The following is a 13,640-nucleotide window of genomic DNA, read 5'->3' as shown; positions in this document are numbered from 1 at the left end:
AATGGCTAGTACTGTGACCACCAAATTCCAAAGAGAACGTTACAAATGGCCCGACCGTTAGGCACAATAAGGCACGTAGAATAAGTATTAATCAATTCGCGAGCAGTTCTTTCCTATTCTTACTCATTTTAAACTTAGTATGACTAATATAGAGCCCGGATTGTTAATCATCGGCTGACGTTGATTTTAAGCGTTGCTAGCGCCACTGAATTTCCCAGCTCAACTTAATCGTCGCTGCCAGCCACTGCAAACAATATATGGTCGGGAGAGATCAGACTTCAAGTCAAGTTATCTAATCATTTTAGGTACCTATAATTGGCTCTTGCATATACGTAATGAACTCAGTATAGGTGGCACGGATTACCGTGTTATAAAATGGGCCCCATTTCGCGATCTGGTAAACATAACCTAAACAGTAACGGGGCCCATTACAAGTTTTAGAAATTTATGTAGATTTCTAGACCGTTGATTGGCGTAAAACCCGTAACGGGCCCCGTTACCGACTAGAATACTAGAGTAGAAATATTATATGTTGAGATATTTTTGGTCCACTTACTTGTCTGGTCTACTCTCTTATTATACACGTTTGTCCAATATCCATTTGAAATACAATGAAACCCCGCATTCCAACTGATGTGCCCCGCCCCAATCCCGAGGTTGACTTCGCTTTATGAGTATAGCCAGATGTGATGCACATACAAAATTGGCAGACAACTGCCGATTGCAATAACCGATTTATGCCCTAACCTTTGGATCTGCGACTTCCTTCCTCATTCGTTAAACGGTAAGGTCAGTGACTAAGAACTGGGGACAGACAGGGTCCCCTGATGAGGGCCACGGTCCCGGCACCAAGCTCTTTCTGAAACCAGGTTTCGGCTTGTATGGCACAAGTCCGCCGTGACTAGGGAACGAGCACGTGGGCGACGTCTCACAAGCAAAGGCAGCTGATACAGGAGCACTCTGCTTTGGATATTTGGGCACTTGATGGTATATTTACCACCTACTCTGCACTCTAAGATACCATCATCAACAAGTACAAGATCATTAATCAAGACCATGACCAATTTGGCTGCTTCATCGATTAGATCCACCCTAACGTGAAAGACAGGGTACGTACCAAGTATTCGACACGAGATGATCCGCGCCCTTGCCCGCTCCGCTACCCTCGACCTTGAACCGCCGCCCGCTCCGCACCCGACGTAGCCGGCCTCCACCCCGCAGGAGTAGGTTTCCTCGCGGCCATAATACTATAATATGCCTCCTCCTTTCTCTGAATTCTTTCTCCCATATCCTGCTCATATCTCCCACATTAATTAGACAACCAACAATTTTGGCCCTTTAATTCGTCTGTGGGTGTTTCTTCAGATCTCTTGCCTAAATACAGCTAGACATCCTAGCATACGTCGGCACAATGGCATCAAGGCAGAAGCTTGATCATGGTCAGCTTACGGCTTACTTCGACCGCCTCGAGCTCCCATCTCACATGCGTCGTTATTCCATATCTGGCCTAACGGCAGACCAACAAATCGATTTCCTTTCGCGACTTCACGTACAACACCTCCGTACAATACCGTTCGAAAACCTCACACTACACTACTCTCGCCACCGCTTCATCGACGTCCACTTGTCGAAGATACTCGAGAAGGTTTTCCAACCGGCTGGACGCGGGGGATACTGCATGGAGTTAAACTATCTATTTAATACTCTGCTTGTGTCTCTGGGATACGATGCGTATGTGGTCCCGTCGAGAGTCTTCGACCGTTCGAACCAGCTATATAATGCATTGACTCACTGTGTGAGCATTGTCGTCGTCGGGGTTGATCGTTATGCAGTCGACGTTGGGTTTGGAGGGAATGTGGCTCCAGTTCCCCTGCGTTTAGGGACCGATAAGGTCCAGCCATTGGCCCACCCCTCACAAGCACGAATTAGAGTCGACACTCTCTCCATGGAGTCCTCGTTGCACACCAAATACTGGATATACGAGCACAGAAGTAGCGACCAGGAGGACTGGTCCATCCAGTATTGCTTACTCGACCTGGAGCTATCCCCCGAGGACTTGGAGGTGCTAAATCTGGGACCCTCGACCAGTCGGACGAGCTTCTTCACCCAGAAAGTATTATGCGTCAAACCCACCGGGGGAAATGAGTTCTATGCCAAATTTACAATGGAGAACGGCGCTCAAAGGCTGCACAATAAAAACGATGTTGGATATGTCGAAGGCGATGTGATTGATGGAGTCCTCATTCTAGATGGTGCGGTGTTGAAGTGGCGTAAGCGGGGCGTTAAGCAGTGGGAGGTTATCTTGAAAACCGAGGAGGAACGGACACGGGCTCTGGAGGATATCTTTGGCATTCATCTCTCCACAGAGGAGAAAGAAAGTATACTGAGGACTGCCTCTGCCCTGATAGATCACCCTGGTAGGTTTAGAAAGTAGAAGCATAGCTGGCAGAGGATATTATCAGAGGTACGGGCCCTGCCTGCCATGGCTATCCTAGACGTCTCCGAAGAGGTTATTACTTATCACTGCAAATCTGGCTTGGTATCGATGATCTTGTTGGTGATGTTTTTAATCTTCTTAATATTAAGCTCTTTGTTCTGGCCTATCTTGGGCACATCCCGGCCTCGATCCAATACGTGGCTGGCATTAGTCTAATACCGCCGCATTCAATCAGGATCCCTGGTTGTCTAACAGATATCGATATGTTACTCCAGTGTAGCAAGTGCCGTGAAATACCGTTGGGATCTCCATCATACCAATCTAGGTGGAGAATGATAAACCTTTCATTCTATGCGTTTTATTGGTTCGATATGAGCCTAGATGGGACATTTTCATAATAGAGCCTGACCCTGCCTTAGCTGTCTTGGAGGTAGTGAGCGAACGCGCGGCTTGTATGGTCTGTCGGCACTATCCGGCCGAGAGTGCCGCCAGCAAAAAGGTCTGCCAATCGCCGACCAGAGGACAACAATGCAAAGGGTATTCACTCGCCTATAGATATGTTAGACTTAACTCAATTGGAGATTACAAGTGTTAGACAATCTTGCGGACTCTGCCGTTAATGATAATAACGTTCAGCTTGTTATGATGCTGTAGGATACTAATATTCTCCCACAGATCTCCGTCCACAAGGATATAGCCAGCGTAGTATTCCGGCGCAATCCATCCTAGTTCGTGGCCCGTCATGTGGGAACCCATGGGATCGCCATACCCACGAAACAAATAAGCATAGGTTTCACGGCTAAGGATACTCTATTACGAGATAATCTTAACGCATGTACCAAATATAATTATTCTTAGTAGGTCTTAACGGTGACGTAGGTAGAAGTATGTTATCTAGTGATAGCTACTATCTCGGTCTGGTCTTATGAAATGCACTAAAAAGGCTATTTATGGGAAAGAACTGGATTAATAGAGGCTATACAAAACAAGTGGAGAAAAGCTTTGGGACCCTGACAAGGGAGGGCCCTACAATGTCTTCAATGTACAGCCACTTCTGAAAGACATTATTATATACTGTCGCGGCGATGTCTAGTACCTACCGGTACTGTACCGAAAAAATATATATAGAATGGTCTGCTGGTTTGATTTAATTGCAGAAGAGACACAATATCGAGTTTCCGCATCTTAATAGTCTACCTATAATCCTTATGGCAAGGGATAGGCATTGAGTACTTGAAGCATTGAGTAAAATACGTTGCTTGACTCGTGGGCTAAGGTTATGCGATGAAAAGACTATCTTGGGGGCTATTTAGAAGACCCGATGGATGACCCATGGAATGGCGACGCGTACTAGGGATTATAATTATTACGACAGGGATGGCTCTGAATAGCCGTCCCTGGATCACGAGGACTGGTTAAGGGCGGATTGGGGGGGGACGTCTATCTTGAATTGTAAGGGAAGGCCTATTAGCTATGTTTTACACTACAATATCAGTTATTTTCTACTTCTTTTTAGTCGGATACGAGGAGCAAGTAAAATAGGTAGCTGGCTCCTCCTCCGATATATGCTTAGTCACTTTACCCCCATGACTCCATCTCGCAACCGAGCATAAGCGTGCCTATTTTGGTATTATGATTACTAAATCTGCTAATGGTCTGTTTTTAGTCCTCGACAGGCGGTACCAGACGTGTACTAGCGGCAGGTTGATTCGTAACTTCATCCCTGCTCATGGCGGGGACAATTAATTTAAGCAGGTCCGTACCCAGGGCAATATCGGCTGTACAATTACTGAGCCTCAGTGAGGTAAATAATACAGTTATCCCTGGTCTGCCGGATTTATACCAGTAAGGTCATGGGTTAAAATTTGTGTGTAGTTTTGAGTTTCGACAAGGGTTTATATTAAGGAATAGTATAATTTCTCGGACCTCGGTTTGTCCCGCCATCCAACGCATAAACCAGTATAACATACTTTACGCTATGACGAGTCCATGCGGATCACCCTAAATCCAAAGGCTGGGGCTGGAATCGGTTATTACAATCGGCAGTTCGTTCGCGATTTTATACACTACAATTTAAATGGGATTCTAGACTATAAGTACATGCCATACGTATAACATCTAGATCTCAAATAACAACACAGTCACTTTTCAACCAAGCATCTATCGTACAAGCATTGCTAAGGATGTTATTTCAACTCATCACTAGCACTCTCCTCACCGGAGCCTTCACTGTCGCCGCAGCCCAAGATCCAAATGATTGCGACGTTACGTGCCAAACCGGGTACCGCCAAGCCCTGACTGGTGAAATCAGCCAATGGGTCAACCAGAATGTAACTACGGATGACTTCTACTCCAACCCGGCCAACCTCTCTTCATACTCTGCTGGTGACCTCGTCAAATGGGACGACGTGCCTTCTGACCAGGTTTCTAGCAGATGGACTCTGCCCGGCGGAGTATCTATGTCCCGATTCTTCTATATGTCCGAAGACATTGACGGAAAGCCTATCCCCGCCACAGGATTTGTCATTGTTCCCTACACGAACCCTCTTGGGAAGGATAAGCCGTTTCGTACAGTTGTCTGGACCCATGGAACAGCTGGCGGTACCCGGCAATGTGCGCCATCAAACCATAAGGCTCTCTACTATGAGTGGCGGGGCCCCTTTGCTCTCAGTCAGCAAGGCTATGTTGTTATTGCTCCTGACTATACGGGCCAGGGTAGTGACATTCCTCAAGGCTTTATGTATGAGGCTGGAGCTCTGCACGCTGCAGATGTTAGCTTTGGCTTAAAGGCAGCACGAACAGTCTTGGGTGATCGAATTACTCAGGAGTGGGTTGTTGTTGGTCACAGTGAGGGTGGCTTGAGCGCATGGCGAACTTGCGAGCGTGAGGCAAAGCCCGGTAAAGCTACAGGTGGATTCCTGGGTGCCGTTGCGCTTGCCCCGGCCCTGCAGCCTATCAAATTGATCCCCGAGGCCTTCCGTCTGGCAAATGGTGGACCAGTTGGAGATGTTAACTCCATCTTTCTTCTTCAGTCATTTGCAAAACTCTACCCCTCAATTAAGCCCGATGATTACTTTACCGATACTGTCCTTAGCCGAATTCCTCTCTCCGAGCAAGGATGTGTTGGCACGGGATCTGCCCTCTACAGCGGTCTCACTGAAAAGCAGCTTTACAAGAACTCCAGCTGGCTTGCACACCCCGATTTTGTGGACTGGCAGAAGCGATACAACGGCGCAGGACTACATACTTTGGCTGCTCCCATGCTAGTTCTCCAAGGCGAGGCCGACGAAAGGGTTTACGCTAATTATACAGAGGAGGATGTCAATGCTACGTGCAAGGAGTTTCCGGAATCCACTCTTGAGCTCAAGCTGTATCCTGATCTCGACCACTTTGTTGTCACCGAAGCTTCCCAGGCTGATTATCTTCCCTGGATTGCGGATCGCTTCAACAATGTTACTCTGAGTAAGGGATGTACGAGAACAGTGGTCACCCCAGCTACCGAGAAGTTTGGTATCATTAGCCAAACCTGGGCTGCTACGTCTTAGGGATTGAATTATCATTGTCTCCCATGTTTTATTGAAGCTACGGAGGAATATCGATCCATAATCTGTTTTCTGTTCTTGACGATATGCTGTCTCTGAGTTATTGGTCGTTAAATAAGAGGGTAAACTCAAGTGCGACCACAAGGGCACCAATTGTTTAACCAAGCATATTCTCTATGGATGCTTTGGTTTTGTTTCTAGAGGTCTAAAGTTAGAAAGAATAGCCTTTTTTTAAATATCCCGAAGCTATTATGTATTTAATGTTAAGACAGCTCCCGGCAAGACCAGGGTTCCGTAACTTCTCCCAGCTCGCCTGGGATTATGGCCCGCCTTCCCCGGTAACAACGTTAAAAAGGATTATTTCCAAGACTGGAAGGTAACCCCATTATAGCATTATCAGGCCACTGTGAGAAACGTTATAAAGAATTAGTTCGTATTATATTTCTAGGGATAAGTCACGGGACCAGGATCCCGGCACCCCGGGATCCCGGCACCGCATTTAGCTTCAACACCATAACCTTCATCAATTTAATTACTCAAAAAGTCAAGATAATACCCTGATTTTCATCCAGTCTTAACCCACAATGCCTTCTATAGAAGAAGATATGCTTAAAGCAATTAACCTTGTTCAAAACGGCCAATCACAAGTCAAGGCTGCCAAAGAAGCTTCTGTACCCCGATCAAGCTTACAGGACCGACTTAAAGGCATTATGCCTCGAAATAAGGCTCATTCAGATCAACAGCGGCTCGGCCCGACCGTTGAAGAGGATCTTATCAATTGGCTACGGCTTCAAGATACCCTTTGTACGCCGTTAACGCATTTCCAAATCAGGCAACTTGTCATCCGGATTTTAAGCTTACAAGGCGATCATAATCCCCTCGGCAAGCATTGGGTTACCCGATTTCTTGCACGCGCAGAGCGCATCAGAACACTCAAAGCGATTAGAGTTGAATATAAGCGTATTGAAGGATCAAAGGCAACGATCATCCGGACTTGGTTTCACCAATTAAAGGATCCCGAGATCACAATCATCCGCGGCTGCAACCGTTGGAATATGGATGAAACCGGTATCTTCCAAGGGGTCGGTATCAACGGCTTAGTTATTGGCCAATCAGAGAAGAGGAATACCTTAAAGAAGAGCCCTCATAGGCGCAGCTGGGTGACTGTAACGGAAGCTATATGTGCCGACGGCACGGCCCTTATCCCGTTTATCATCTTCAAGGGAGATCAGCCTCAACAACAATGGTTCCCGAGGGATCCTTCCTTTTTAGGCAATTGGCACTTTGCAACATCACCAAAGGGATGGACTACTAACGAGATCTCAGCCCTATGGCTCAAGGAGGTCTTCATCCCGTATGCATTGCCTAAAAAGGAAGGGGAAAAGAAGCTTCTTTTCCTAGACGGGCATGAGAGCCATTTAACAGATGAATTTATCTACCTTTGTTTTAAGCATAATATTCACCCGTGTTACCTTCCTCCACATACATCACATATCCTTCAGCCTCTTGATTTAACTATATTTAGCGTATTGAAGATGATATACCGCCGTGAACTTGAGATGGAAGCCCCACTTGTTGAACAAGGGAATACAGCTAAGGCTGCCTTTTTAAGGTGTTATTATAAGGCTCGGGCCAGTGCCTTTACCGAAGAGAAGATCCGGGCCGGCTGGCTTGCATCAGGCTTGTGGCCTATCAACGTTACAAGACCGTTATCAAGCAAATATGTGATACCGGATGAAAATGAGGCTCCAGTTACCCAATTTGGCAATCCAACTACACCACCTGCTAATATAAGCTCTCAGTTACCTTATCTTGATACGCCACATAAGCTATCCGATGTTATGAAGCTTGCAAGAGACGAATTAGGCAATAAGGCACTTACACCGAGGAAACGGCACTTATTCCGGACAATTGGAAAGGGCCTCGATGAACGGGCCGTTGAATTAGCTTTAATAACAGATGAAAATAGGGTATTAAGCGAGAAAAACGACCAATCACAAGTCTCAAAGAGAAGGAAGCTTATATTAGACCCTAATCAGAAGGTATATACCTTAAAGGAGGTCTATAAAACAAGGGATACTATAGTAGTAAAAACAGGGAAAGATTAAGGTTATTTAACTTATGATTTAGTAGGTATAAGCTTACTTAGTAAGTAGAAGAAGACTGGATGAAAAAAGAGCTTATTTTTATTGATTTTCATATAATTGAAGATATCGAGGTTATGGTGTTGAGGTCAAAAGTGGGGTGCCGGGATCCCGGGGTGCCGGGTTCCCGGTCCTGTGACTTAGGCAGGCTTAAGGACCATTGGCGCTAGTTCCAATCAAATATCTATATAATTATATAATATTTTATCTTCAATGAATAAGAGTTAATCCCTGCTGGAGTAAATAGATCATTGAAGTTAGCTTACTAATCAATTACAATAGCCAGTTCCAAGGATATTATATAGCTATATTAGACCTCTTACCTATTCCGATGTTTATATTGGTATGTTGGTTGCTGCCAATATAATAGCTATCTGAAAAAATAATAGGGGTTTATTATTAGTCCAGTAAATATCTATTATATATCACATTTATATATCAATGCAACGTATCTGCTATTATAAGCTCATTGACTTTTTAAACTCCTATGGTGTCTATAGTATCCTGCGTGGCAAATGGGAGCTGCGGAGAAATCAACAGCATCTCGCATCATTCTTGTCTCATAAGCTTAGTCAACCTTTTTCTAGATCTACTGACCCATCACCTCTACAATCCCACCTAGCGATGCGAGATCAAATATGTCCGAAAGCCGTCCATCTCAGTACCGAAGTTTACTTCCTGGACCGTTGCGTGGAGGCCCCACTGGTCCTCCACCGCCAAGGATGGATATCCCGAAGCGCTCCATGGTCAAGGTAGCGTGCGATGCGTGCCGGCACCGCAAGGCCAAGGTTCATATTCAAGATGTCCAGTCTGGTTGAAACTAAATGAGTCGCTGACTGAAGACCCCCAACTAGTGCGGTGGCAGGCGTCCTAGCTGTTCTACGTGCATCTCGGCTGGGCAGGATTGCCTATACGTTGCTCCTATGCAAGAGCTACAGGCGGCTGCCGTAAAGCGAAAATATGATGAGCTCCAGGAGAGAATGGTTGATCATGAGAAGCTATACGACACACTCAGGGCGCACCAGCCAGAGGAAATTGAGGAGATTCTCCGTCGAATCCAGGCTGGAGGAGACGTCAAGTCTGTGGTGGAGAGCATTCAAGAAGGAAGTAAATTCCCTAAGCTGATATCACCCCCCACATTTACACCTCAGCAATTACCTGCCCAGAGCGTTCTATCTTATTGGGATTTGCCTTACGGGCCTTTCGCTGGCGATACGCAAACACAACTTCCAGTAAGGGAAAGGTTGATAAGCTGTGGTGAACCACGAATTACTTCCCAGTGAGTGCTATATGCTTATACAGTTCGGGTCTCAGGGATGAATACTTAGATTAATAGATCTTTCCAGATATAATCATCCAGAGCACATTTTTGAAGAACCCTGGAAGGAAACACAATATAGATATGCTGAGGATAGGGTCTTCATCGACCTGCCTGGATATACATTTCCAATCTCGCGTTGGACAACAGTCTCTAACGATGACAAACTCTTGAGTCACCTCTTAATGCTCTTCTGGACATGGGACACAAGCCGTAACCGTATCATAGATCGGACTATACTAGAAGAAGACCTTAAATATCTTGATCCTTCGTCACCTTCATCAAGCCCGCTGAATATGCTTCTCTTCTGCTCTCCTTTCTTATTAACGCCCTTCTAGCCGTCTATTGTGTGAGTATTATACACGTACTATTGCATATGCAATTACTTACTAAGTAAACTTTCAGTTATATATAAAAACCCAAGCAACCTTTCATTTGCCGGGTGATCTAAACTCGCGAGGCAAGGCTTTCGCTATAGAAGCAGGGCACCTGCTGGCTCTGGAAGATACCGAACCATCCCTTCCAGTAGTACAGGGCCTGGCGTTAATGCATATATACGAAGGAGCTCTGGGTAGTGGGGTGATGGCATTGAGTTACTACAGTCTTATGCAAGCAAGATACCTAGCACTTCGACTCGACGAGATCCCACACTCCACCGACGTCACCATTGCTGGATTTCAGCAGCGCACAGAAGCTCACGCGCTATCATGCATCGCATGGGGATACCGCATTTGGGACCAGTAAGCCCTGGCGTCTGGATAACTTTGAAGGAACTCTGCTAACCAGCTCTCCAGGAAGTCGATGCACGGACTTTGTCGCCGTTTCACCATCGGGAAGCCAAAGAGACCAAAGACCTGGCGCGACCAAGCTACGTCGCCGTTGTATAAAAGGTTTAGCCCCGGTTACTGGTGGTTCCCATATCTGGTCTCTGCGGTTCCGCAAAATGCGTTGAAGGGGGAGATATTTAAGGCGGAATGCGACCTTGCACAGATTGCGAAACAAATCCTTAACTTCTTGACCCAGCTTGAGGAAGGCTGGCCGCCTAGGTGTAACACAAAAAGAGCTTTGGAGCTCTATACGGAGCTCTCGAAATGGAAGTATTCTCTCAAAAAGACTCCGGGTGGGGAATGCGGTCCTGCCATCAGCTATAGTGCTCCAGTAAGTCAAACACAGATCTGAATAGAGTCTATCGCCAGTATTGACATGAACATTGCAGCCCCAATATCGAGCTTCTCATCACGAGCCTACTCCGGCCCTTTGATGGTTTAACCAAGAACGAGTTTGGACCCTTTGATCCCGTCATCATGTCCTACGCACACGCAAGCAATGCCGTGTGGATAATATGGCACTTCCGAGCCTTGTACACTCTACACAACGAGCACTGTATGATACAAGCGGCTTAGACCTGCGCATTCCGAGTGTTGTCCGGCATCAAGACTGGTATGATTCAGCTTGAGACATTTGCAAAGGCCTGTCGAGCTCTGATCGAGCTAGGCGAGTCATTCCCTACGGCCACAGAGATAATATACTCCCTCGACTCTATTGCGAAGAAGCAGCGGCTTGAACTTCCTTCTTATATAAACGAGTACCTGACTAGTCATGGGGGAGGCAGCATTGATGTGCTGTCAACTTTGAATGATAGTGATACATAATTTCATCGTCAAGAACGCGGGTTTAGGTGTGTATTCAGATCATCTGATGTTAATGGGTTTGTTTTTATCGGTAGCGGTGAGGAAGATTGGACCAGTTGACCAACTGTGACCCTGCTAGGTTTGTAAAATTCAAATTTCAACTTAGATTCCATGCTCAACACATTCAGCAAACCCTACAGGTTAATAAAACTGTTTATTACTATGTAGATTGGGTTCTTATAATTGCCATGGAAAGGGCCGTGGTCAATATAGTCACTGTCAAATCCTTCGTCGTCAATACGAGCTTGAAAATAAACTACTTAATTTGAATAGACTTCATCGAGAAATATACTAAGAATAGCTGTAAGCACCGCCATAATTGCTCACATAGTGATTATGGCCCGATCTAGAGGCATATGCCTTGAATACGTTTGGTAACTAATGTTTACGGCAGTGTCGACTGCTAAGTATTATTAACTTGTAGATCAGGAGTGTGGCTCAGCCAAGCATCTTACTCCACAGAAAAGCCTGAGATATACGACAAGAGAGCAACAAACGGTCGTGGCTACAGAGCAAGTCGCCATAAGCTGAATATTAGAAGTACACTACAGTTTATACCGTGTATATCTTCAGTTTCGTATTGACGCGTCATATCCCCGAACTATGCTGAAAACAAACTTATCGCATGTGACTGTTGGCTTCGTGTAGTGGTGTTAATCTCACCACTACCTTGAGACATCAGGTCCTCTATTCATTTCCTAATTGTCACAGCCTCTTCAGCATAGCTTCATTCGATGTGACCTTCCATATTAGTGAGTTGACGAGTCAGTAGGTATACTCACAATGGTCTCGGCCGACCTAAAGGAACCGAGATGTGCATATTGCTGACGTGGTCTCACGATTTTCAGGCGAAGGTTGTGGCCGCCCAAGTCTAACAAGGCAGACCAGGGCCGAAAGGATAGGGATAGTATGTCGTAGGTGTTACTTTTAGCGCTCTGTAAACATAGTAGAGGAGATTTACCATGGGCCGATTTGTGAGTATGAGCTTTCTGCTATCTGAGTTTGAACAAATGGCATTTCGGAATTGACAGATTTGCAGTACTTTTGAGCTAACTAGTAGTATGGTAATGGATGGTGAGAAGCTACATCTTGAATTGAAGTACACAAAGGGATTAAGCTAGCCAGATGCAGTAGCAGCCAAGGTGTGTGTGTGTGTGGGGTTGATCTATCCTTGTTACTTACCGGGGGCCGAAACGTCAGCCCTGTCTGGTCTTTTTTTATTCTTCGGCTTAGCCGGGGCTCAGGGCGCGCTCAGGTTGCGCTCAGGTTAAAGCAGCGACTGCTCAGGGTAGTGGGCGAGAAGGGAAATACTACAAGTCGATATTCGCATTCTGTATTAGACTGTTTTAATAAGCAAGCCTATATTGAGGCAGTTGTGGGGCTTCTAACGAGGCGCAGGCTGCCCTTTTCGGCAGTTGAGCACTCCGAACTGCGAGATCTGGCTCTGGCATGTAATCCAGCCATCGGGGACCTTCTCATCAACGATCGAAAGCAGGCTATGGGCTATATCAACTCGAACTACTCGTTATACAGCTCACAACTTGCCGAGAGGCTTCAAACAACACAGTCGAAGATACACATATCTTCTGATCTCTGGACATCGCCACATCGCCATGGCGTACTCGCTGCATGCGTTCAGTGGGTCGATGAGGACTTCAAGCTTCAGAAAGCATTACTAGGACTGCCAGAGTGCAAATACGGCCATTCTGGTGCTACCCAGGCTGAGTTGGTCGCCGGTACGCTACGGAAGTTCAACATTACTGCTCAAAGCCTCGGCTACTATATAGGCGATAATGCTGCATCAAACGACACCTGCTTAGAGGAGCTATCAAAGATTTTGGAGGCGGAATCAGGTGTAAGTTACTCTTAGCCGCTAATAGAGCTGTAGCCTATACTGAGTTATAGTATAGGCTGAGTACCCTCACAAACGCCGCAGAATCCGCTGCATCGGCCATATTATCAATCTCGCCTTACAAGCATTCCTTCTCGCTCGCTCAAAAGAGGCTCTTAGAGCGGCTCTAGAAGCTACTGCCGATGAGCCCGGTTCAACTATGCTTGAGGAGTTCTCGCAGCAATTACATGAGCTGGATCCGGCGGAGATTGTGGCACATTCGGACACCACGACGCATCAAGAACAACGGCAGGAGGAGCGGCAGGAGCAGCCCACGAGAAAACTTACACACGCGAGAGGAAAGCGAGCCACAACTACGCATCAGCAAGCCAGCAACGTCGATGAGCGCTTCGCTGGCTGGCAAGGCATTCCAGCGCTAGCAAAGCTTCATGCTCTTGCAGTCTATATACGGAGCTCGGCTCTACACAACGATCAGTGGTACGATGCTGTAGGTAAGCAACTAGGCATCGATAATATCACGAGGTGGTCCTCATGGCATAGAGTGATCACCGTTGCGTTAAAGAAGAAGCCACAGATCATCCAGTTTACCGCTGAACATGATAATGATCTCGAAGGCAATACTCTTAGCAGTAGGGATTGAGAAATGCTAGAAAGAA

The 13,640-nt window shown here is 46.2% G+C and overlaps 2 protein-coding genes across 2 annotated transcripts; both read left to right on the top strand.

Moving 5' to 3' along the window:
• Positions 1-1,411: 1,411 nt before the first annotated feature.
• Positions 1,412-2,434, top strand: FPOAC1_007223 (uncharacterized protein; the record flags this gene model as incomplete). Its single annotated transcript, XM_044851691.1, has 1 exon — positions 1,412-2,434. The coding sequence occupies one exon, from the start codon at positions 1,412-1,414 to the stop codon at positions 2,432-2,434; it is 1,023 nt and encodes a 340-aa protein (XP_044710403.1).
• Positions 2,435-4,620: 2,186 nt separating this feature from the next.
• Positions 4,621-5,982, top strand: FPOAC1_007222 (uncharacterized protein; the record flags this gene model as incomplete). The annotated part of the gene is made up of 1 exon (XM_044851690.1): positions 4,621-5,982. The coding sequence occupies one exon, from the start codon at positions 4,621-4,623 to the stop codon at positions 5,980-5,982; it is 1,362 nt and encodes a 453-aa protein (XP_044710402.1).
• Between the last annotated feature and the right edge of the window lie 7,658 nt (positions 5,983-13,640).

Source organism: Fusarium poae, chromosome 2, assembly GCF_019609905.1.
Source record: "Fusarium poae strain DAOMC 252244 chromosome 2, whole genome shotgun sequence".
Classification (NCBI taxonomy): domain Eukaryota; kingdom Fungi; phylum Ascomycota; class Sordariomycetes; order Hypocreales; family Nectriaceae; genus Fusarium; species Fusarium poae.
The sequence above is the reverse complement of the archived record's forward strand: the minus strand, read 5'-3'. Positions and strand labels throughout refer to the sequence as shown.